The 23371-nt window shown below is 45.8% G+C and overlaps 1 protein-coding gene across 2 annotated transcripts in view; it reads right to left on the bottom strand.

Moving 5' to 3' along the window:
* Positions 1-23371, bottom strand: part of NPSR1 (neuropeptide S receptor 1) — an 818655-nt gene that overhangs the window by 1639 nt on the left and 793645 nt on the right. For both annotated transcript variants that reach the window (XM_073630482.1, XM_073630484.1), the window contains one exon: positions 9199-9379. In XM_073630482.1, the coding sequence (XP_073486583.1) occupies positions 9199-9379 (181 nt within the window). The remainder of the gene's footprint in view (positions 1-9198; positions 9380-23371) is intronic.

Below are 23371 nucleotides of genomic sequence, written 5' to 3'. Positions count from 1 at the left end.
TGCTTTTCTTCAGCAAGGGCAGGGAAGCTGGTCAGAGTTGATGGTAAGATGAAGGGGCAGGGAAGCTGGTCAGAGTTGATGGGAAGATGAATGAAGCTAAATACAGGGCAATCTTAGAAGAAAACCTGTTAGAGTCTGCAAAAGACTTGAGACAGGGGTGGAGGTCACCTTCCAACAGGACAACGACCCTAAACATACAGCCAGAGCACAATGGAATGGTTTAGATCAACGTATGTTCATGTGTTAGAATGGCCCAGTCAAAGTCCAGACCTAAATCCAATTGAAGATCTGTAGCAAGACTTAGAAATTGCTGTTCACAGATGCTCTCCATCCAATCTGACAGAGATTGAGCTATTTTGCAAAGAAGAATGGGCAAAAATGTCACTCTCTAGATGTGCAAAGCTGGTAGAGACATACCCAATAAAAGACTTGCAGCTGTAATTGCAGTGAAAGGTGGTTCTACAAAGTATTGATTCAGGGGCTGAATACAAATGCATGCCACACTTTTTTCAGATATTTATTTGTAAAAAAACTAATTTGAGAACCATTTATCATTTTCCTTCCACTTCACAATTATGTGCCACTTTGTGTTGGTCTGTCACATAAAATTCCAATAAAATAAATGTAAGTTTATGGTTGTAACATGAAAAAATGTGGAAAATTTCAAGGGGTATGAATACTTTTTCAAGGCACTGTATGTTTAATATCCCATCTGGGTAAGGGCCCTTTCACATGGGCTGTCCGATCAGATCTGCCTGTCAGTTTTTCTTTATCGTACATCACGGGACACAGAGCCATAGTTATTAACTATATGGGTATATAGGCACCTTCAGGTGATGGACACTGGCATACCCAATACAGGAGGTTCACTCCCTATATAACCCCTCCTCCTTCCAGGAGTACCTCAGGTTTTTTTGCCAGTGTCTAAGGTGTTGGTCACGAGTGAAGATGTGCTCTGAAGAGCTCCGCTGGAGGGATCCTTACTGGATTTAAATAGCCTCCACAGACCGGATCCATCCAAAGTGCCACTGAGGCCAAAGTGGATGGTACCTGGGCCTTGTATAGGAATAACGAGGTTTTGCCTGTAACGCCTCTCCTTGCAGGGCTGGACCCCGGGACCCAGAGCTTTGTTCATGCTTATATTACCTAAAGTTTTTCCTGGCGGGGTACTAATACAGGTCCAAGGGAGTAGAACCACGATAAAAAGTGATCTGGTTCTTGAAGGTTTGCTAAACGCAGCCCGCCGTGATAGGTGAAGGTTGGATCTGTCTGATAATATCAGCAGAATCCTGCGGCGAGGATAAGGTAAGGGAAGAAGCCTAGGAACTGTAAAAAAGTCCACCTATGTTTTTTCTTCCTTATGCCTTAAAACTCCACTAGAGGGAGTAAATGCACATACCTTAATTTGTTGTCTTCACTTCAGCTCAGTGTCAGTCTGTGTGTGGTTTCAGCAGCAGCTTGTCACAGTGGGGATTCCTCATGGAGGTAAGAGATCTGCCATCTGCATTTCTCCCCCCTGGAGGGACCAAAAGGGCTAAGGAATTCAACAGATGTTGCTGCTCCCCTTGCAATCCCCCCCACGGGGGGTGCGATGGTCCTGATTTTGGCTTTTGACGTTCCCCCTCGCTCAGTGTCATTTTAGGCTCTGCCTCTCCTTCCCCTCATGCTCCTCCCCCCAAATGCCGCGTGCACGGGAACGTTTGAAATTCAAACGAAAGGAGGGGGCGGGTGTGTACGGAGGGGGTGGGGCCTAGGTGCAGTGCTGTGTGTAGGATGTAGCGTCCACGTGGACGCACGGCGCAAGCGCAAGGTGAAAATTTCACACAAGAGCAGTCCCTCCTCAGCTGGATAGCGAGGACAGCAAGCTGGTATCAGGAACCATGAATCAGACCGAGACAGAAGTATAGTTAAATCACACTTGTTTAATAATAATAATAAAAATAAGGTAAACAGAGTAAGCGTAGTCAAAACAAGCCAGAGTTCAGTAACCGGATCGGGTAGTCAGCCAAGCAAATGTCAGAGAGCCAGAGATAAACGTAGTAGTACAGCAAGCAGGATCAGGAGCCAGAAGGACTGTCAGCCGAGCAAGTCTTCAACAGGAATGCAGGAGAAAGTCTCTGTGATGTTGACAAAGACGAAGGCAGAGATCAAGTGAGCTGAACGACTTTAAGTAGGCAGGACTGACGAGCAGAATCAACAACAGCTGGGTAACTGTGGAGAGAGATGGGAGCTGGCAAATAGCCAACAACTGAGCAGCCAGCCCAGAGAAGGAAGGGCTGAGCCCAGCCCTGACAGCTGGCTGATTACTCGGGACACAGGAGTGGTGGGGCATGTAAGGGCTGCAAATGGGCATTCCCAATAGAGGAAAGGACACTTTTCCCAGCGCTAGGCTGAACTTTAATTAGCAGGATTATACTGTCAGACTATTGTTCAGCGATTAGTGCATTTAAATAGTATCTCTGCTTTGTGCTTAGGACTATGCCTACCAAAAATGACACCACAAAAACCTAAAAAAAAGTACCAAAAATTGCACCCCCAGGTGCAGGGAATGCCAGTCGTGCCTCCCCACTGTCATCTTCTCCTGAAATACCAGAAGTGGCAAGCCAGGGTGAGTTATTGGAACCAATTGGTGGTGCTGCTGCTTCTCACATCTCAGCCCCTGTATACGTGACTGAAGATGCCTTTTCCTCCACCCTGTTGGGGCTAGAGGGAAGGTTAGCGGCTTTAATCACATTCTCCATCCAAAGGGATAGGAAGCGTGATAGATCCCCCTCCCCCACCTTAGACCCTTTATCAAGGGAACAGTGGGTAAAGGATGAGGTGTTACCCTCGGGTGATCAGGAGGAAAGACAAACCGATTACTCCTCGGCAGAAGAAACAACGGTGGATGAACCCTTTTCAGCCTCGCAATCTGAGAAATTGCTGGTACAATCTCTTACAATATAAAGAAAAAGGAACCTCGCTAAAGAGCTATAAGACACCTTAAATTGCAGCTGCAACAAAAAAACACTAATATCAGTGTAATAGACTAAGAAGAATATACTAAGTGTGCTTGCAATCCAGTGAGCAAAAAATGTGAGTAAAATATAACTGAATAGATTATTGAATCAGTATAGGGTGAGTATATTAATTACCAATAATAAATATTGCCAAGTTCAAAAAGTGCTTGTAGATAAATTATAAAATCAAATATGAATAAATATGCATTCAGTGATCTCACGCAAAAATAATCAAATCCATAATTACTAAATAAAAAATTCCAAAGTTCATAAATAACTCATAAATTGACAGATAGTAGTGGTGAAGGTAAATTAAGTCCATTCATAAGGAGTTCAGTGAAGATACACAAATCACATGGAGGGGAATCTCTTACAGAGATGGTTCATTCCACTTTCAAGTTACCCCTAACAGAGTCAGCTGAAAGTTCAGTTTCTTCTTTGGGTTCCTTAAAACCTTCACAGCCTTTGCATGCGTTTCCTGTCCATGCATTACTGGAACAGCTTAATTATGCTGAGTGGGATCACCCGGATAAGCATTTTCTCCCTCCAAAGAGATTCACAGCACTCTATCCCATGGAGGAGAAATTCACCAAAAGATGGAATGTACCAGTAGTTGACGCTGCTATATCAAGTGTGAATAAAGGTCTGACTTGTCCAGTAGACAATGCACAAATGCTTAAGGATTAACAGATAAATAGTTGGAATTCCTGCTAAAATCCTCTTTTTCTTTGGCAGGTGTGATTACTCAGCCTGCAGTCGCTGCAATAGGCATCTGTCAATCCCTAAAGGACCAGTTTAGACAATCCCTTAAGAAGGTACCTGTATAGCAAGCCCGGGATTTGGCCGAACTACCAAGAGCATTATGTTTTGCCATAGACGCCATTAAAGATTCTATTCACCAGGCATCCCACCTTGCGCTTGTGCTAGTACACATGTGTAGGATCCTGTGGTTAAAAAATTGGTCAGCTGAAGCACCATGTAAAAGGCTCCTGACTGGTTTTCCCTTTCATGGGGATCGGCTATTTGGGGATGATTTGGACAGATACATCCAAAAGATTTCAAGTGGGAAAAGAACTCTTTTGCCAGTCAAGAGGAGGTATAAATGCACTTCATTTAAATGGGCTCTTTCTCCTGCGCCAGGAGCATCTGCCTCTAGGCAGTGGTGACAGCCTCCTCCATCAGAATCTAGCCACAGGGTCAGGCCCAGGTTTCAAAGAAGTCCTGGGGCGGAAACCTGCAAAGCAGAGTTCTAAAGCCTTATGCTGCGGACACACGAGCAGACTTTACGGCAGGGATTTCGTCGGACAATTCGATCATGTGTGGGCTCCAGCGGACTTTGTTTTCTCAAAAGTTGGACGGTCTTAGATTTGAAACATGTTTTAAAACAATCCGTCAAAAATCGAGTCCGGTCGAAAAGTCCGCTCGTCTGTATGCTAGTTCGACGGACAAAAAGCCACGCTAGGGCAGCTATTGGCTACTGGCTATGAACTTCCTTGTTTTAGTCCAGTCGTACGTCATCATGTACAAATTCAACGGACTTTGGTGGATTGCGTGTAGGCAAGTCCGTTCATTCAGAAAGTCCGTCGTAAAGTCCGTCAAAGTCCGCCGGGCAAAGTCTGCCGTAAAGTCCGACCGTGTGTACGCGGCATTATTATGAAGTGCCACCCCCCCCTCGCCAGGGTGGGGGGAAGAATTCTGCAGTTTTCAGAAGTCTGGCAAGAGGAAATTCAGGACATATGGGTCATCTCCACGGTAACTCTAGGGTACAAAATGGAATTTCGTGAGTTTCCACCATCTCATTTTCTGAGGTCAAACATTCCCAAAGATCCAGGGAAAAGGCAATTTCTGTTTCGGGCACTAGACCGATTACTGGCTCAGGGGGTGATCACACAAATCCCCTCAGAAGAGCAAGGTTTGGGGTTTTATTCAAATCTCTTTACGGTACCAAAACTGAATGGAGATGTCAGACCCATTCTAGATCTAAAGAATCTAAATCAATTCCTGAAGATCAAGGAAGAGAACCTCTGGCATCTATCGACATCAGTATCAGGGAAGTACTTACCGAGGCCGAAATGCCGAGAGCGGTTCACCTTTGCGACTAAGCGCAGTCCGCCCCCTGGAGATGACAGGGAGTGGATGCACGAAGAGGCACAGGCTACCTCACAGAGCAGGAGGTTGCTGATATGAAGTCCTTAGTAGAGGGAGGTAGCTGTGCAGCAACTGGCAGGTGGATGATTTGCTGAAGCGGGTACAAGAGAAATTTCAGAACCAGGCTGAGGGTCAAACACACACAGGATAAGTATAATCACAGCAGGCTGAGGTATGTGGCAGTAAGACACAAGGATAGTCCAGGATACAGGCAGAGGTTCAAGGGCAAGGAGACAGCAGGCAAATCCAGGTCACAGGCAGAGGGTCAAACACTGGAGAAGAGCGGAAGTCCATGTAACAAGCCAAGGGTCAGGTTCAGGAGACAAGCAGAATAGTCGAGGTCAATCCGGGTCAAAAGTGGGTAATCAGGTCACAACAACAGGAAGCAGAGATATCACAGGAAGCTGAAGACAAACCAGCAATTGATCTGTGTGCCAGAGTCCCTTTTATAGGCCAGCCCAAGGATCACGTAGGGCGTGTGCTATTGCGCATGCGTCGGATTGCAGGCCCGCAAATGCGCATGAGCTGGAGCGCTATTCCACCGCGCATGCGCGCAGGAACACGGTTTTGATGGCTGGAGGCCATATTCTCCTGACAATCAGGGATGCATATCTGCATGTCCCTATATTTCCCGCTCACCAAAGGTTTCTGCGGTTCGAGATAGAACAGCATCATGTTCAGGTTCTGGCTCCACCTCTAGCCAGACTAAGGGCACAGGGGTTAAAAGTTTTAGTGTACCTAGACGATCTATTGCTAATAGATCAGTCGGTGGCCCATTTGGAGCAATGCGCGAGCATTACAACCAAATACCTGGAAAATCTAGGTTGGATTCTCAACCTAGAGAAGTCTTCCTTAAAACCGCTAAAAAAGGCTGGAGTACTTGGGTCTGATCATAGACACAGCCCAGAAAAAGGTGTTCTTGCCTCAGGCAAAGATCAACTCCATAAGAGAGCTGGTGCAGATGGTCAGGTCGCAAAGAGATCCCTACATTCGCCTTTGCATGAGGTTGTTAGGAAAGATGGTGGCTTCATTCAAAGCGGTTCCCTATGCCCAGTTCAATTTGAGACTGTTGCAAAACAGTATCCTGTCTGCTTGGAACAAAACGGTTCATACTTTAGACTTGCCAATGCGGCTGTCCCCAAGGGTGTTCCAGAGTCTCAGTTGGTGGTTGGTAACCCGGAATCTGCTGAAGGGAAAATGGTAACGACAGATGCCAGCCTTTCAGGTTGGGGAGCAGTGCTAGATGAGACAGCTGTCCAGGGACAGTGGTCAAGAACCGAAAGAGCCTTGCCCATCAACATCCTAGAGATTCGGGCAGTGTGTCTGGCTCTGAAGGCCTGGACTTTCAAGTTACGGGATTGTTCTGTCAGGATCCAGTCTGACAATGCCACAGCTGTGGCCTATATCAAACATCAAGGGGGCACCAAGAGTCTCGCAGCGCAGAGAGAGGTGAACCATATTCTAACTTGGGCAGAAAGGAATGTTCCTTGCCTATCGGCAGTCTTCATTCTGGGAGTAGAGGATTGGCAGGCGGATTACTTGAGTCGCCAGCAGTTATTCCTGGGGGAATGGTCCCTTCATCCCGAAAATTTTCAAGCTGTTTGCCAAAGATGGGGGACTACGGACGTAGATCTTTTGGCGTCTAGGTTCAACATGAAGCTAGTCAACTTTGTGTCCAGGACAAGAGATCCAATCGAATGTGGAACAGATGCATTGATGACCCCATGGGATCAGTTGTCACTGATTTATGCATTTCCCCCCATTCAGTTGCTGCCACGACTTCTTTGCAGGATCAAGCTGGAAAGAAATCCGGTAATTCTGGTAGCCCCAGCATGGCCCAGAAGGTCCTGGTATGCAGAAATCGTAAAGATGGCGGTGGAGGATCCATGGTCCCTTCCACTATGGCCAGACCTACTCTCACAGGGGCCGCTATTCCATCCTACCTTACAAACAATAAATTGAATGGCTTGGCTATTGAAACCCAAATTCTGAAGAAACGTGGGCTTTCCGGGTCAGTTATCTCTACCTTAATTAATGCAAGGAAGCCGGCTTCCAGAACCATTTATTATAGAGTCTGGAGGGATTATGTTTCCTGGTGTGAATGCAAGAGTTGACACCCTCGGGAGTACAACATAGGCAGAATTCTTGCCTTTCTACAAGTAGGGGTAGAGATGAAGCTGGCCTTGAGTACGATTAAGACATAAAGGATGGAATCCAACTACACCCAATTACGCTGCCAACATCCCTACTACAGTTAGATAAAGAAGGATGTACCCCCCCATAATCACTAGGACTTTAGCGGCAACAAAGTAATGATAAAACACAATATAGTTTATTCAAAAATATATACAATACATAGATTATAGATTATTAAACCAATAAAAACAATGATGATACTGGTGATGGATTCCCATATGAGGTGCAGATGGTCCGACGCATTTCAGAACAGAATACGTCCCTTCGTCAGGGGCAATTGTCAGGAAGGGATCCCACTATACAATAAAAGTCAAATACGTTAATGAGTAACAGTATAAATAGTAATTTTGGTCCGGTAGGGAATCTTCATGATGATTGTTTTGGGTATGTTTTCTGTTATGCAATTACCATGCTGTATGTCCTATATTTGAAGCAACTGATTAGAATTACTATTTATACTGTTACTCATTAACAAATTTGACTTTTATTGTATAGTGTGATCCCTTCCTGACAATTGACCCTGATGAAGGGACGTATTCTGTCCTGAAATGCGTTGGACCGTTTGGACCGTCTGGACTTCATATGGGAATCCATCATCAGTATCATCATTGTTTTTATTGGTTTGATAATCTACAACAACAAACACAAAAAATGGATAGATATAACTGTTTCAGAATTATCTTTCAACTAAAAAAATTCCACAGATTTAGTCACATCACTTATCTATAATGAATTATGTCTCAACGCCAAAAGTTCAGAGACAGGATATCATGTACCTGGTTGGGGGCCACAGTGCTGAGAGGGTTCCCCTTGAGGCAGAGCACCCGTGAAGGTGATAACAGGAGATGCTACACCCAAAGAAGCATGGGTTGCCAGCTGTGGTTACCTGGAGGGCTGAGATGATGTTTGCCAGATGATGGCCAAATGAGCAGAATGAGATGCAGGACAGGTGTCTCTCAGAAGTACCAAGCTATACTTAACAGCAGGGTCAGACAGGAAGCAGGGTCAGGAGCCAGGCTTGTAGTCATGCATGGGAGGAAACCAGAAGCAGAATCAGGAACAAGGGTTATACACAGGTGATCAGACAGCAGCAGTCGGAAGAGCAAGACCAAGGCCATTCACAGATAATCAGGTAGCAGCAGAGTCAGTAGAACAATCCAGGGGTCAAAGTCAGGGATGAAGACAGGACAGGTCAAAGGCAAGCCGGGTCAGTAACAGGGAATTCAATAATAGCAAACACAAGAGCACAGGAACAGGGAGGGCTGACGATCATCCAGCAACTTGTGGACCAGACTGCTGCCTTTAAATAGGCCAATGGGCGCCAGGATCTATCAAGCATTGCACACGCCATGGTGCACAGGCGTGCACGATTGCGTGCCATGGCCTGCAGCCATGCACGGTAGTGTGTGCAAATGCATTCACACGGGCATGTGCCCAAGCACCCACACAGAATTCTGCGTCCATTTCTGAGCAAATTAGCATGGCCATGCTAAGTGTTGGCAGATGTGCCAGTTCTTCTGTGATTCATTCTCTGACATAGGAAGAGGACAGGCATCCCTGCAGTGAAGATTTTTTCCAGAATTCAGCTGCCTGCACAATCTGAGTCATACTTCATTACAGGTAAGTGATGTTTCTAAAGCTGTAGGAAGTTTTGTTAGCTAAATTTCAGTTTTAAATATATGCATTGAGTTCATACTGCATAAAAGATAGTGCTGACATTTAAAGCAATAATATACAAAAAAACTGTATTTCATAGTGATTTACTGAAAATTTGTTTTGCTTTGAAGCCATCAGGTTTATATAATTTACTCACTGACACTGTAGGATAAATTGCTTAAATTAGTTAATGTCTTACCTGGATAATCTGCAGTGTCTGTTGCTAAATATGCAGTAAATTATTGGATTGACAGCACTGTTTAAAACTGGTAGATTCTGAATAATTACAGATGCATAGTTTCGCGCTTGAGTCTTTGGTAACATTTCAAAGTTATCCAGGATGTCAAAAAGGAAATAGGGGCTCCAACACAATATAAAAGCTGTATGAAGAAACACAAAGCAAATATGTTTAAAACATGATCATTTTAGTGTGTTGAATTATTACATTTAGTTTTGAGTTGAGTTTTGGGTTATACAAACCCATTTAAAAATTCTTAAAACCTGAATCTAGTAAAGATGTTTTATTTTGTTTCGGTTAGAGAAAGGGACACTTTGGTCAGGTTGTATTGCATCTTGATGTATTGATGTTCAGCCAATGCTACCTTATGTTGGTGACTACTGGACTCATTAGAACCTCTTACCTGTTATTGGGGAAGGGGGGATAGCAATTAGGTAATTGACCCTTTCGAGGTGAACCAATTTTGGTGGTCCCTTGGACACCTAACCAGTTCCGGTGTTGCTTGCAAGAAAACAAAAGTAGATAAAAACACAACACTTATAAAATGCCTTTTCTAAAATCTATTTTCCTATATTTTACTTTTTAGGCTCCAGAAATGCCTGAAGGTGCTTGTGGAATCTTAGCCAGTGCTGGTTGGGGGGGGGGGGCACAGGCTTCCCTTTACTTAATACTCAAACTCTGTTGAAATGATGAGGATTTACCTCATCCTTTGAATGTCCATGGAACTTGAGGAGAGAAGTTCCTTGTAATGTCACAGTCCATATTTGGACCAATAACAATAAAGTATGTTCTTTCCATGACTGACATAGGTGTTTGCTCTGTAAATACTGACTAAGGAACAGTGGTTGAAGCAGTTACATTCATAACTGATCCATAGCTCCCAACTGTCCCTGATTTTGAGGGACTGTCCCTGATTTGTAGCAATGTCCCTCTGTTCCTCTTTCCCTATCATTTGTCCCTCATTTTGGTCTGATCTATATAGTTGTATATAAAATGCACTTTTTATCTTTCAAAAAGTGTTTCCCAGTGCTAAACTTTGCATCCAAATTCTAAATGGCTGCATTTGTCAATTTTAAAAGCCAAAATAAAGGAATATTGGTGGTAAAAAAAAGCAATTTGGGATTGTGGATTTAATTAACCCTTTTTTTTAAATGTCCCCTTTAGGGGCGTGGCAGGGGGCGTGCCCTGTGCCCACATACTAGTAGGTGTCCCTCATTCCCATCTCAAAATGTTGGGAGGTATGACTGATCTGATGCCACATGATCAAGCACAGGAGATGGATAGTGATGTATCCCTGCAACAAACTACCTTTCCCTGTGTAGCTCTGCAATGGATGATCTGCTGACAGTACCTCTGTTGCTGCTTTTTTTTTATGTGAAGTAAATGTTGTGGACCTTTGACCTGGTCAAACAGCAGGAAGTGCAATGACAATTGTTTGTTGGTGATACCGATTGAACTTTTTTTTTTTTTTACTTTTTTAGCTGTCTGTTATTACTTCTGTATTTTTCCCTTCTTATCTCTGGTATGTTTCTTTTTTTTTATCGTAACTCCATTTTTTTATATTCTACATTTTTTATGTTCCTTACTTATTGTCTATTGTTATAGTTTATTTTATTTTTTTTACTAAACATCAGCACACAAATTCACTGGGTTTAAGATGTACAGGGGTTCTGTTGTCAATTCAACCTGACCCTTTGATTCTACTTTTTTTTTGTTTTGTTTCAATTAAAGAATTTCCAGCACATAGCTGATATCAAGCACAATGGCTGTAAATATGGCCACTCACTATGGAAATGCCAACTAGAGTTGAGCCAAACTTCAGCAAAGTTTACTAAAGTTTACATGCCAAATCCAAAACCCATTGAAGTCCTTGTGAGCTGAATGCTAAACCAAAAAGTTCAGTTATGAAAAAAAAAAACCTGTTTATAGGCCAATAGGCATGAAACAAATGGCATTGGGGGGGGCGGTTGTGCATTGTCCTGGGAAACATGTACCAATGGCAAAGAAAGTTTTAAAAATCCCATTTTGTTGAACATTATAAATGAAACATTTATTTAACCACTTGCTTACTGGGCACTTAAACCCCCCTCCTGCCCAGACCAATTTTCAGCTTTGACAATTGCGCGGTCATACAACACTGTACCCAAATAAAAATTGTTATCATTCTTTTCCCACAAATAGAGCTTTCTTTTGGTGGTATATAATCACAGCTGGGATTTTCATTTTTTGCTAAACAAACAAAAAAAGATGGAACATTTTGAAAAAAAAAATTATGTTTCATAGTTTGTTATAACATTTTGCAAACAGGTAATTTTTCTCCTTCATTGATATGCACTGATGAGGCGGCACTGGTGGGCACTGATAGGCTGCACTGATGGGCACGGATAGGCACAGTTAAGGCGGCACTGATAGGCACAGTTAAGGCGGTACTGATGGGGACAGATAAGGTGGTACTGATGGGCACAGATAAGGCGGCACTGATGGCCACTGATGGGCGCTGATGGGTGACACTGATGGGTTTCACGGATGGGTGGCATGGATAGGTGGCACTGATGGGCACTGATAGGTACCACTGATGGGGGGCACTGATGGGCGGCACTGATGGGGGCACTGATGGGTGGCACTGATGGGCAGTGATGGGCGGCACTGATGGCCACTTATGGACACTGGTAGGTGACACTGATGGGCACTGATAGGTGGCACTGATGTGCAGCACTGTTGTTATGGCACTGATTGTGGGCACTGATGGGTGGCACTGTGGGCGCTGATGGGTGGCACTGTGGGCACTGATGGGTGACGCTGGTGGGCACTGGTAGGCGGCACTGCTGCCTATTGCTAGGTGTCACTGGCAGGGGGCACAGATGATTGCCGTGAGTGGGACTGATGTCCCTCTCACGGCCGCTGGTGATCGGCTTTTTTTTTCCTCCTCACGCTGTCAGCACAAGGAGAAAAAATAGCCGATTACTGGCTCTGTCATTGGCTGACAGCTGATCATGTGGTAAGGGGTCGGGACCGACCCCTTACTCTGATCTGTGATCAGGCGAGTCTCATAGACTCGCTGATCACCGAGCGTGCCGCGCGCGCCCTGCAGGGGGCGCGCAGGCCGCTCGTGCACAGGACGACGTCAATAGACGTAGTCCCGGCAATATAGGTCCGCGCTGTTGCCGTCATTTGGCAATAGCGTGGATCTGAAGAGGTTAAATACCTTGCCTGTGGAGTTTACAGTTCCAGGAAATGACAGCTCCAGATACTTACTTCATTTGTTAAACAAAGTGGTTTGAGATTCTATTCATCTATACCAAGATCAGAGTTTGATACTCCCCAAACGCTGGGCCTCCATCATTTAACTGTACCCAATGCCAGATGTGGCTCTCTAATAAGGTAAATTAGGCAGTCGCCTTAGGCCTAGCGCTCACGGGGCCACCTAATTTGCCTGACATCTGTGTGGGAGTACGAGGTAATGTCCTCTGGTCTCTGTCCCCAAGCTGGCGGGGTAAGCAGGCCGGGCCAGTAGAGTGTCCGTAATATGCAGCACTGCTATATTAACAGCGCCACCACACTGACCTGAAGTCTCACTCTTGTCCCTCTGCTTCCCTCTGCACTCTCCGGTGCCCCCTCTCAGTGTCCTCCTCCAGCGCTTTCTGCAGACAAATAATGGAGGTGGAGGTGGAAGTGGAGGTGGAGCTGCCGGCAGCTGCTGAACCTGCCAGGTGGAATGCATGCACATGCAGAAGTTTGTTCTGCCGGAGTGTGTGTAGGGAGGTAAGTTGGCAGCTTTTTGGAAGAACGAGAGACTTGTGTGCAGAGAGTGAAGGAAGGAGCTTTGGATCTGGAGGCGGGTTGTGAGTCCAGTGTCTGCAGCAGGGTGGGAGGCCAGTTCTGATGCTGTGCACCTAATTTTAGTTGCTCTATGTATGCCATTGCACAGTGGCCTCTGCAGTGATGGAGCAATACATTAGGGCTCATTCACACCATATGCCACTTTATACCATCTGCACCCCTCTCATGTACATACTACCTCCCACCATACATTCCGCACCCCTCTCATGTATATACTACCCCCCACCATACACTCTTCACCCCTCTCATGTCATACTATCCCCCACCGTACATTCCACATCCCTCTCATGTCATACTACCCCCCACCATACAGTCCACACCCCTCTCATGTCATACTACTCCCCACCATACATTCCGCACCCCTCTCATGTACATACTACCCATCACCATACATTCCACACATACTACCCCTCACTATACACTCCGCTTCCCTCTCATGTCATACTACCCCCCGACCATACATTCCGCACCCCTCTCATGTAAATACTACCCCCACCATACATTCCACACCCCTCTCATGTAATACTACCCACCACCATACACTCCGCACCCCTCTCATGCAAACTACCCCCACCATACATTCCACACCCCTCTCATGTCATACTGCCTCTCACCATACATTCCACACCCCTCTCATATCATACTATCTCCCACCATACATTCCGCACCCCTCTCATGTCATACTACCTCCCACCATACATTCTGCACCCCTCTCATGTACATACTACCCCCTACTATACATTCCACACTCCTCTCATGTCATACTACCCCCCACCATACATTCCGCACCCCTCTCATGTACATACTACCCACCACCATACATTTTGCACCCCTCTCATATACATACTACCCACCACCATACATTCCGCACCCCTCTCATGTACATACTACCCACCACCATACATTTTGCACCCCTCTCATGTACATACTACCCACCATCATACATTTCGCACCACTCTCATGTACATACTACCCACCACCATACATTCCGTACATACTACCCCCCACCATACATTCCACACCCCTCTCATGTCATACTAATCCCACCATACACTCTGCACCCCTCTCATGTCATACTACCCCCCAACATACATTCCACACCCCTCTCATGTACATACTACCCCCCACCATACACTCCGCACCCCTCTAATGTCATACTACCGCCCACCATGCGCTCCGCACCCCTTTCATGTCATTCTACCCCCCACCATACATTCTACACCCCTCTCATGTCATACTATCCCCCCCACCATACATTCCAAACCCCTCACATGTCATAATACCCCCCACCATACACTCTGCACCCTCTCACCCCCCCACCATTTATTACGCATCCCTATCAAGTACATACTACCCCCCACCATACATTCCATACTCCTCTCATGTTATACTACCCACCACCATACATTCCGCACCCTTCTCATGTACATACTACCCACCACTATACATTCTGTGCCCCTCTCATGTCATACTACCCATCACCATACATTCCGCACCCCTCTCATGTACATACTACCCCCCACCATACACTCCACACCCCACTCATGTCATACTAACCCCACCATACATTCCACACCCCTCTCATGTCATACTACCCCCCACCATACATTCCATGCCCCACTCATGTCATACTACCCCACCATACATTCCGCACCTCTTTCATGTACACACTACCCACCACCATACATTCTGCACTCCTCTCATGTACATACTACCCATCACCACCTCCATACACTCTGCACCCCTCATGTACATACTACCCCCCACCATACATTCCGCACCCCTCTCATGTCATACTACCCACCACCATACATTCCACATCCCTCTCATGTACATACTACCCATCACCACCTCCATACACTCCACACCCTTCTCATGTATATACTACCCAACACTATACATTCTGCACCCCTCTCATGTACATACTGCCCCCACCATACTTTCCACACCCTTTTCATGCCATACTACCCCCCACCATACATTCCACAGCCCTCTCATGTACATACTACCCACCACAATACATTCCGTACACCTCTCATGTCATATTACCCATTACCATACATTCTGCACCCCTCTCATGTACATATTACCCACTGCCATACATTCTACACCCCTCTCATGTACATACTACCCACCGCCATACATTCTGCACCCCTCTCATGCACATACTACCCACCGCCATACACTCTTCACCTCTCTCATGCACATGCTATGTGATGTCATACCCTCAACTTTTCTATCCTACACATGTTTACCACCATCGTACAGTGCCAATAAAAGCATCATAGGCAAAGTAGTGCACTGAGGCTCCTAGGGAGATGGTGACTTGTGGCATACATAGCGCATACATAGCGCACCACAGAAAACAGTGAGTGTGGCTAAATTATGTTACATATTGGGCATGGCTTTTACAATTGTTTTATTATTTTTTTTACAATTTTTTAGAACCATTTATATGTTTTTTGGTGAGAGTTTTTTGGTTCTTTGATGAGATATCAGGGGTCTAAACTTTTGAGACAGAGAAAGGGACTGAGGAAACACGTTCCCCAGTCCCTTTTACTGTATCCTCAACTGCACACAGTTTACAATGCTTCAGTTATGAATGAACACAGTGAGTGATCAGTACCGATCACTTACTGTGTTCATTTAGAAAAGGAAGGGGCTGGTAAATTACATATTTACCAGCCCCCTTTCCCACCCTCCATCCTGAAGATCCCCCACAGCAGTCAGAAGAGGAGGGAAGCCAGTAGCACTGTGGGGGGGGCACACCGTTGTTTTTACCGCTTGAATTATTTTGACCATTATGGGTGTGAGTGGGGTCTGATGTCTAAGTTTTGCCTTAGGCCTCACAAAGCCTAGAGCCGCCTCTGCCCAACGCACCCATCACACAGCCCCCTCTGGCAGCAGAAGCAATCCACACAATTTAGTTCCCATTCCTCTTCTTTCCAAGAGCAGACTACCCTTCTTTAGTGCCCTTTGGAATGTCCGCTCTGTCTGTAGCAAACTCAGCTCTCTTCATGACCTCTTTATCTCTAACTCATTTACTCTACTTGCCATTACTGAAACCTGGCTTCATGAATCCCATGCTGCGTCTTCTGCTGCCCTCTCCCATGGCGGCTTTCTCTGAACTCACTCCCCCCTGACCCAGTGGACGCAAGGGAGGGGGAGTAGGACTCCTATCCTCACATAGCACCTTTCAGGTACTTTACCCACCTCCCTCTCTGTCATTCTCCTCATTTGAGGCACAATGTACTTGTCTTCTCTCCTGTTTCTCTAAGGATAGCTGTGATCTACCAGCCCCCTGGACTGGTATGAACCTTTCTTGAGGACTTCTCTGCCTGACTACCCTACTTTCTCTCTTCTAAAATCCTCACAAAAATTCTCAATGACTTCAACATCCCTGTTAATACTAACTCTCCTGCTATTTCCAAACTTCTCAGTCTAACCTCCTCATTTGACCTGAAGCAATGGATACATGCTTCTACTCACTCTGACCACAATACCCTTGACCTATGCACTCTGTGTAACCTCTCCAATGATCTTTTCCCTCTCTCTGATCACTACATTATTAGTTTCACTCTCTCCCTCTCCTCCACCTCCTCTCCCGTCAAACGCCTAATAGTTACTGGTAGAAACCTTCACCATGTCAACCCTTCTCTTCTTTTCTCTTCTCTGCTACTGACCATGTCTATGACAAAATCTCACCACTGTCCTGCCCCAACCTAGCCACTTCTTCTGTTTACAACACTGCACTGTCATCCTCCCTGGACACACTGGCCCCCCTCAACACACATAATCAGGCCCCTACCCCTTACAACCTTGGCAAACAGATGACACCAGAAGTCTGAAAAAATCTAAATATGCTCTTGAGTGCCTGTGGCGTAAGACTAAGTCTCAGAAAGATTTAATCAAATATAAATCTGCCCTCTAAAAATACAATTCCTGTCTCTTCACTGCCAAGAAGGGTGCCTTTGGCCAATCATGGCTCAGGGGGACTAAGTTCATGCCCCACAATATATAAGGCCGTGTGTAGTGTTGTCGGTGTGGACAGAGAGATAGCTTGATTTATATATACTCTGCATTTAGCATAGACTATATATTCAGTGTATACTCTATATTCAGTTATTGCAATACAGTACAGCTGTAGTACAGTTGCTAATACAGTGCAGGTGGTGTATACAGTATCTAATACAGTGTGTACAGTTTCTACTACACTACTGGTGGTGTACACAGTACACAATACAGTGCAGCCATAGTACAGTTGCTAATACAGTGCAGGGGGTGTACACAGTATCAAATACAGTGTGTAACATTTCTACTACACTTCTGGTGGTGTACACAATTCAGTGCAGCCGTAGTACAGTTGCTAGTACAGTGCAGGCGGTGTACACAGTATCTATTACAATGTGTACAGTTTCTACTACTCTTCTGGTGGTGTACACAGTATCTAATACAGTGTAGTGTGGTGTTGCAAAACAAAATGTACATCATGTCTGGAAGGCCACCAAGGAGAGGAAGACGCTCACAGGCCACTAAAAGAGGGCAAGCAGCCTTTGTGTCTACAGTCAACAGTGCTGTCATGGGCATGGTGCATCCTCTGCAGGTGGCCATGGGGCACACTTGTCCTTTCTTTTTCTGCTGCTGGCCGTGTTATTGAGCCACAACATGCAGAAGAGTTGGTGGATTGGATAACAAAGCCGTCCTCATCCTCTGTCACCCAGGTTCAGAGTAGTTTGCCTTCCAACACAGCTGCCAAAGCGGCCTATTCCACCGGCTTCTTGTCCACAGTCACTCCTTCTGTAGCTCCACCACCATGCACGGAGGAATCCCCAGAATTATTTGACCACAGTGTCGGGTACATGCTGCTGGATAATGTGCAGCGATTTGAAGGCTCCGATGTTGGTTCCCAGGTTGAGGAAGGGAGTAGGTTGAGGAAGAGAGTAACGTGAGCCTAGAGAGAGGGGGTGCCCAAGAAGGACAAGAAACTGGCAGTCATGTTCCCCCAGCTGCTGCATACTGCCAAGTTTGCTCCAGTGATGAGGAGGGAGGGGATGATGAGGTTACTGACTGTAATTGGGTGCCTGAGAGAAAGGAGGAGGAGGAGGCACAACTCCAACGAGGCAGGATGTCCTCTATGGGGCAGCTTAAGGGTAGCCACCCTATTGCATCACACCGCAGAGCTCCGCAGGTGCAGGGTGCTGCTGACTCCCCGCTGACTTTTAAAAGTTCCCTGGTGTGGACCTTTTTCAACACGTGTGCAGCAGATCGCACCATTGCTGTTTGCAACCTATGTCTGAAGTGGATCAAGCATGGCCAGAACAGCAGCCGCTTGGGCACCACATGCTTGACCAGACATATGATGACCTGCAATGCAGTCCATTGGCAACAGCACTTGAAAAACTCACATCAAAGAAAAAGGCAGACTTCTCCTTGCTCCTCCATCTGGGATCTCCAACCCTACTATACCTCCAGTCCTCTCATAAACCTGCACTGAGAGGAATGACGGTATAGCAATAGGTGTCACAAGTACTTGCAGCCAATCTGCTAGCAGTACACCACCATCTAATTTTAGCAGGCAAATTTCCCTACAGGCCATCCACATGCTCAGCGTCTAAATGCTAGCTTGGCCAAATTGCTACTACTGCAACTGCTGCCTTTTCAGCTGGTAGACTCTGTGCCCTTTCGTAAATTTGTGGAATATGCTGTACCTCAGTGGCAGGTTCCAAAAAGCCATCTCTTTTCAAGTAAGGCCATTCTGGCTCTCTACCAGCATGTGGAAGGCAATGTTTTGGCCTCATTGGACAGGGTGGTCAGCAGTAAGGTGCATATAACTGCTGACTCATGGTCCAGCAGGCATGGGCAGGGACATTACCTTTCCCTTTACGGCACACTGGATAGCTCTACTGGCAGCTGGGAAGGATGCAAGGCAGGGTTCAGTGTTGTTCGAGCTTGTTCCACCACCACACCTCCAAAATGATAGTGGTGATTCTGCCACAGCTCTCTCCTCCACCACCTCCTCTTCTTCTTCCTCTATGGCCTCTTCTGCAGATTTTTTCTCTGAATAAGCACTGCTCCATAAGCGTTTAAGGGGCTACGCAAGCAGCCAGGCTAAAAGATGCTTGAGTTGGTCTGTCTAGGGGACAGGATCCACACTGGGGCAGAGATTATGTCAGCTCTGCAGGGGCAGGCTCAGAGGTGGTTGATGCCATGCCAGATTTAGCCAGGAATGGTTGTATGTGGCAATGGCACCAACCTTCTGTCCACCCTCCGACAGGGACACTTGACTCATGTTCCATGTTTGCCACACGTCCTGAATTTGGTGGTGCAGCGGTTCTTGAGCAGGTACCCAGGCTTACAGGATCTCCTGAGGCAGGCCAGAAAAGTCTGTGGTCATTTCCGCTGGTCATTCAATGCCAGTGCTTGGCTGGCTGACATTTAAAGGGAATGCAACCTGCCCACCAACTGCCTCATTTGTGACATGCCCACCAGGTGGAACTCAACGTTGGAAATGCTGCAGTGGCTGCACACACAGCAGGGGGCCATCAATGATTACCTGTGCGAGTATGACACAGGGACATGGTCAGGGAAGCTTGGCTTCTTTTCGTAACGCCAGTGGCTACTGATCAAGGATGCATGCTCTGTCCTGTCACCATATGAAGAGGCGACAAGGATAGTGAGCAGCGACAATGCATGCATCAGTGACACTGTCCCTTTAGTCTTCCTGTTGGAGCACATGCTTCGTGGAATCATGGACAGGGCACTTGGGGCAGAACAACGGCAGGAAAAGGAGGACTTCCTTACCTCTCAAGTCCCCCTTTATCCAGATAGCATTCCTGTGGGCCCATCAAACACACGGGAAGAAGAGGAGGAGGATTGTGTCAGCATGGATGTAGAGGATAACACTCAGCAGCAGTCTTCAAGGGATGGTTTTTAGTTCCCAGAAACCGAAGGAGTTGTACGTGGCTGGGAGGAGGTAGTTAAGGATAATGTGATCCTTAGTGACCCAGAGTCGAATGCCTCTGCAAACTTATGCTGCATGGCCTCCCTGATTCTGCAAAGCCTGCGGAAGGACCCTAGGATTTGTGGTATCAAGGAGAGGGATCATTACTGGCTGGCAACCCTTCTTGATCCACGTTACAAGGGTAAGGTTGCAGAACCCATCCTGCCTTCGCAGAGGGAGCAGAGGATGAAACATCTTCAGGAGGCCTTGAAGAAAGGTTTGTGCAATGCATATACAGACCCTGGGAGGTTACAATTTCCTGATGCTGGATAACGTGTTGCTGAGGCTTCGTTCAGTCAGAGGAAGAGTGGTGGAGAAGGTGGCTGGCTGACCGATGCCTTTAAACAATTTTTCAATCCTTAGCGCCAACGTCTGATCAGGTCAAGCAACCATCGCCTGTGTCTGCATTACATGAATCAGTCTTGGATTAGCAGCTACCAAGCACCTGATGCTGATATAACTAATTGAATTTGCTATAGATGTGGGATCCCTTGAAGACTGCCTATGCTGACTATCATATTCCTCCTGAATCTTGATGATGCTAGCTTACAACAATATTTTTGGTTTAGGGCACCACCACCACCCAAGGCCCAATTTTTCTGCCCCTGTTTAACAGGGGCATGTAATTACAATTTTTGATATAATATTTCAACACAGGGCCTGTTCCTGCACCCAACAAGAGTGTCTGTGAAGGGTTACAGTGTTGTGGCACCACCACCACCACCCAAGCCCCAATTTTTCTGCCCCTGTTTAACAGGGGCAAGTATTTACAATTCTTGATATAATACTTCACAGCAGGGCCCGTTCCTGCGTCCAACAAGAGTAACTGTGAGGGCTTACAGTGTTGCCATTTTTTTCAATGATTTGCATCTATATTGCCAGAACCCAACAATACATTACAGCCGCGAGTAGTTTTAAATTACTTTTTTTCCTTTAGAATTGTAATTTTGCTGTGGTATTGTTCCAAACACAAGAAAAATGTGCTACTTTACAGGGATACTAAGGACACCCCCAGGCACGATATTTGAAGGAATATTTCATTTTTATTGTTTCACTTTAAGCATTATTAAAATCGCTACTCCCGAAAAAAACAGCCTTTTTTAAAACTTTTTTTGCATTGATACATGTCCATTGGGGCAGGACCCGGGTCCCCAAACCCTTTTTATGGCAATAACTTGCATATAAGCCTTTAAAATTTAGCCCTTTTGATTTTTCATGTTCGTGTCCCATAGACTTTAACGGTGTTTGCGTGTTCGAACAAATTTTTTGCATGTTCGCATGTTCTGCTGGGAACCGAACTGGGAGGTGTTCTGCTCATCCCTACCTAAAACTAACAAATGATCTACTAATGGCCAAAACCAATGGACAGTATTCTGTAGTCCTACTCCTGGACCTTTCTGCTGCCTTTGATACGGTTGACCACCCCCTTCCTCAAAAAACTCCACGACTTTGTTCTCCGTGACTGTACTCTTTGCTGGTTCGCTTCCTACTCATCCAACCGCACCTTTAGTGTTACTTACAATTCTACTTCCTCCTTTCCTCTCCCTTTCTCTGTTGGGGTCAGCCAAGGTTCTGCTCTTGGACCTCTCCTATTCTCGATAAACACCTCCTCCCTAAGTCAGCTGATAGCCTCCCATGGCTTCCAATACCATCTCTATGCCGACGACATCCAAATGTATCTCTCTACCTCTCAGCTCACTCCTTCAGTCTCCTCACGTATCACCAATTTAGTAACAGACATATCAGTCAATAGTATGCAAGCTTTTGGAGGGGATGATAAGGGACTATATACAAGATTAGAGTAACAAGAATGGTATCATTAGCAGTAATCAGCATGGATTTATGAAGAATCGTTCTTGCCAAACCAATCTATTAACCTTCTATGAGGAGGTGAGTTGCCATCTAGATAAAGGAAGGTCTGTAGACGTGGTGCATCTGGATTTTGCAAAAGCATTTGACACAGTTCCCTATAAACGTTTACTGTACAAAATAAGGTCCGTTGGCATGGACCATAGGGTGAGTACATGGATTGAAAAATGGCTACAAGGGCGAGTTCAGAGGGTGGTGATAAATGGGGAGTACTCGGAGTGGTCAGAGGTGGGTAGTGGGGTCCCCCAGGGTTCTGTGCTGGGACCAATCCTATTTATTTTGTTCATAAACGACCTAGAGGATGGGGTAAACAGTTCAATCTCTGTATTTGTGGATGGTACTAAGCTAAGCAGGGCAATAACTTCTCCACAGGATGTGGAAACCTTTCAAAAAGATCTGAACAAATTAATGGTGTGGGCAACTACAGAGCAAATGAGGTTTAATGTAGAAAATGTAAAATAATACATTTGGGTGGCAAAAATATAAAAGCAATCTATACACAGGGGGGAGAACCTCTGAGGGAATCTAGGATGGAAAAGGACCTGGGGGTCCTAGTAGATGATAGGCTCAGCAATGGTATGCAATGCCAAGCTGCTGCTAACAAAGCAAACAGAATATTGGCATGCATGCCTGCCTGTAGGGTCTGGAGGATATTAGTTATGAGGAAAGGTTGCGAGCACTGACCTTATTCTCTGTGGAGAAGAGACGCTTGAGAGGGGATATGATTTAAACTTATAAATACCATATTGGTGACCCCACAATAGGGATAAAACTTTTTTACAGAAGGGAGTTTAACTAGAAGAGAAAAGAGGTTTAACCTTAAACTACGTAGAGGGTTCTTTACTGTAAGAGCAGCAAGGATGTGGAATTCCCTTCCACAGGCGGTGGTCTTAGCGGGGAGCATCGATAGTTTCAAAAAACTATTAGATAAGCACCTGAACAACCGCAACATACAGGGATATACAATGTAACACTGACATAAACTCACACACATAGGTTGGACTTTATGAACTTGTGTCTTTTTTCAACCTCACCTACTATGAAACTATGTAACTATCAGCTCATCCCCGCATGCCAAGGTTCTAGGTGTAATCCTGGACTCTGATCTGCCCCTTAGGCCCCACGTCCAATCACTGTACAAATCTTGCCACCTCAACCTCCGCAAAATCTCCAAAATATGCCCCTTTATAACCAATGTCACCACAAAACTCCTTGTTCACGCCCTGGTCATCTCTCGTCTAGGCTAATGTAACTCCCTTCCCATTGGCTTACCTTTACATAGGCTATCCCGCCTTCAGTCATCATGAATGCTGCTGCCAGGCTCATCCACCTTACAAACCATTTAGTGTCTTCTACTCCTCTCTGTCAATCCCTCCATTGGCTTCCACTCACCCAACAAATTAAATTCAAAATTCTAACAACAAC

Source organism: Aquarana catesbeiana, linkage group LG05, assembly GCF_042186555.1.
Source record: "Aquarana catesbeiana isolate 2022-GZ linkage group LG05, ASM4218655v1, whole genome shotgun sequence".
NCBI lineage: Eukaryota > Metazoa > Chordata > Amphibia > Anura > Ranidae > Aquarana > Aquarana catesbeiana.
This window is presented reverse-complemented; position numbering and strand designations above follow the sequence as displayed.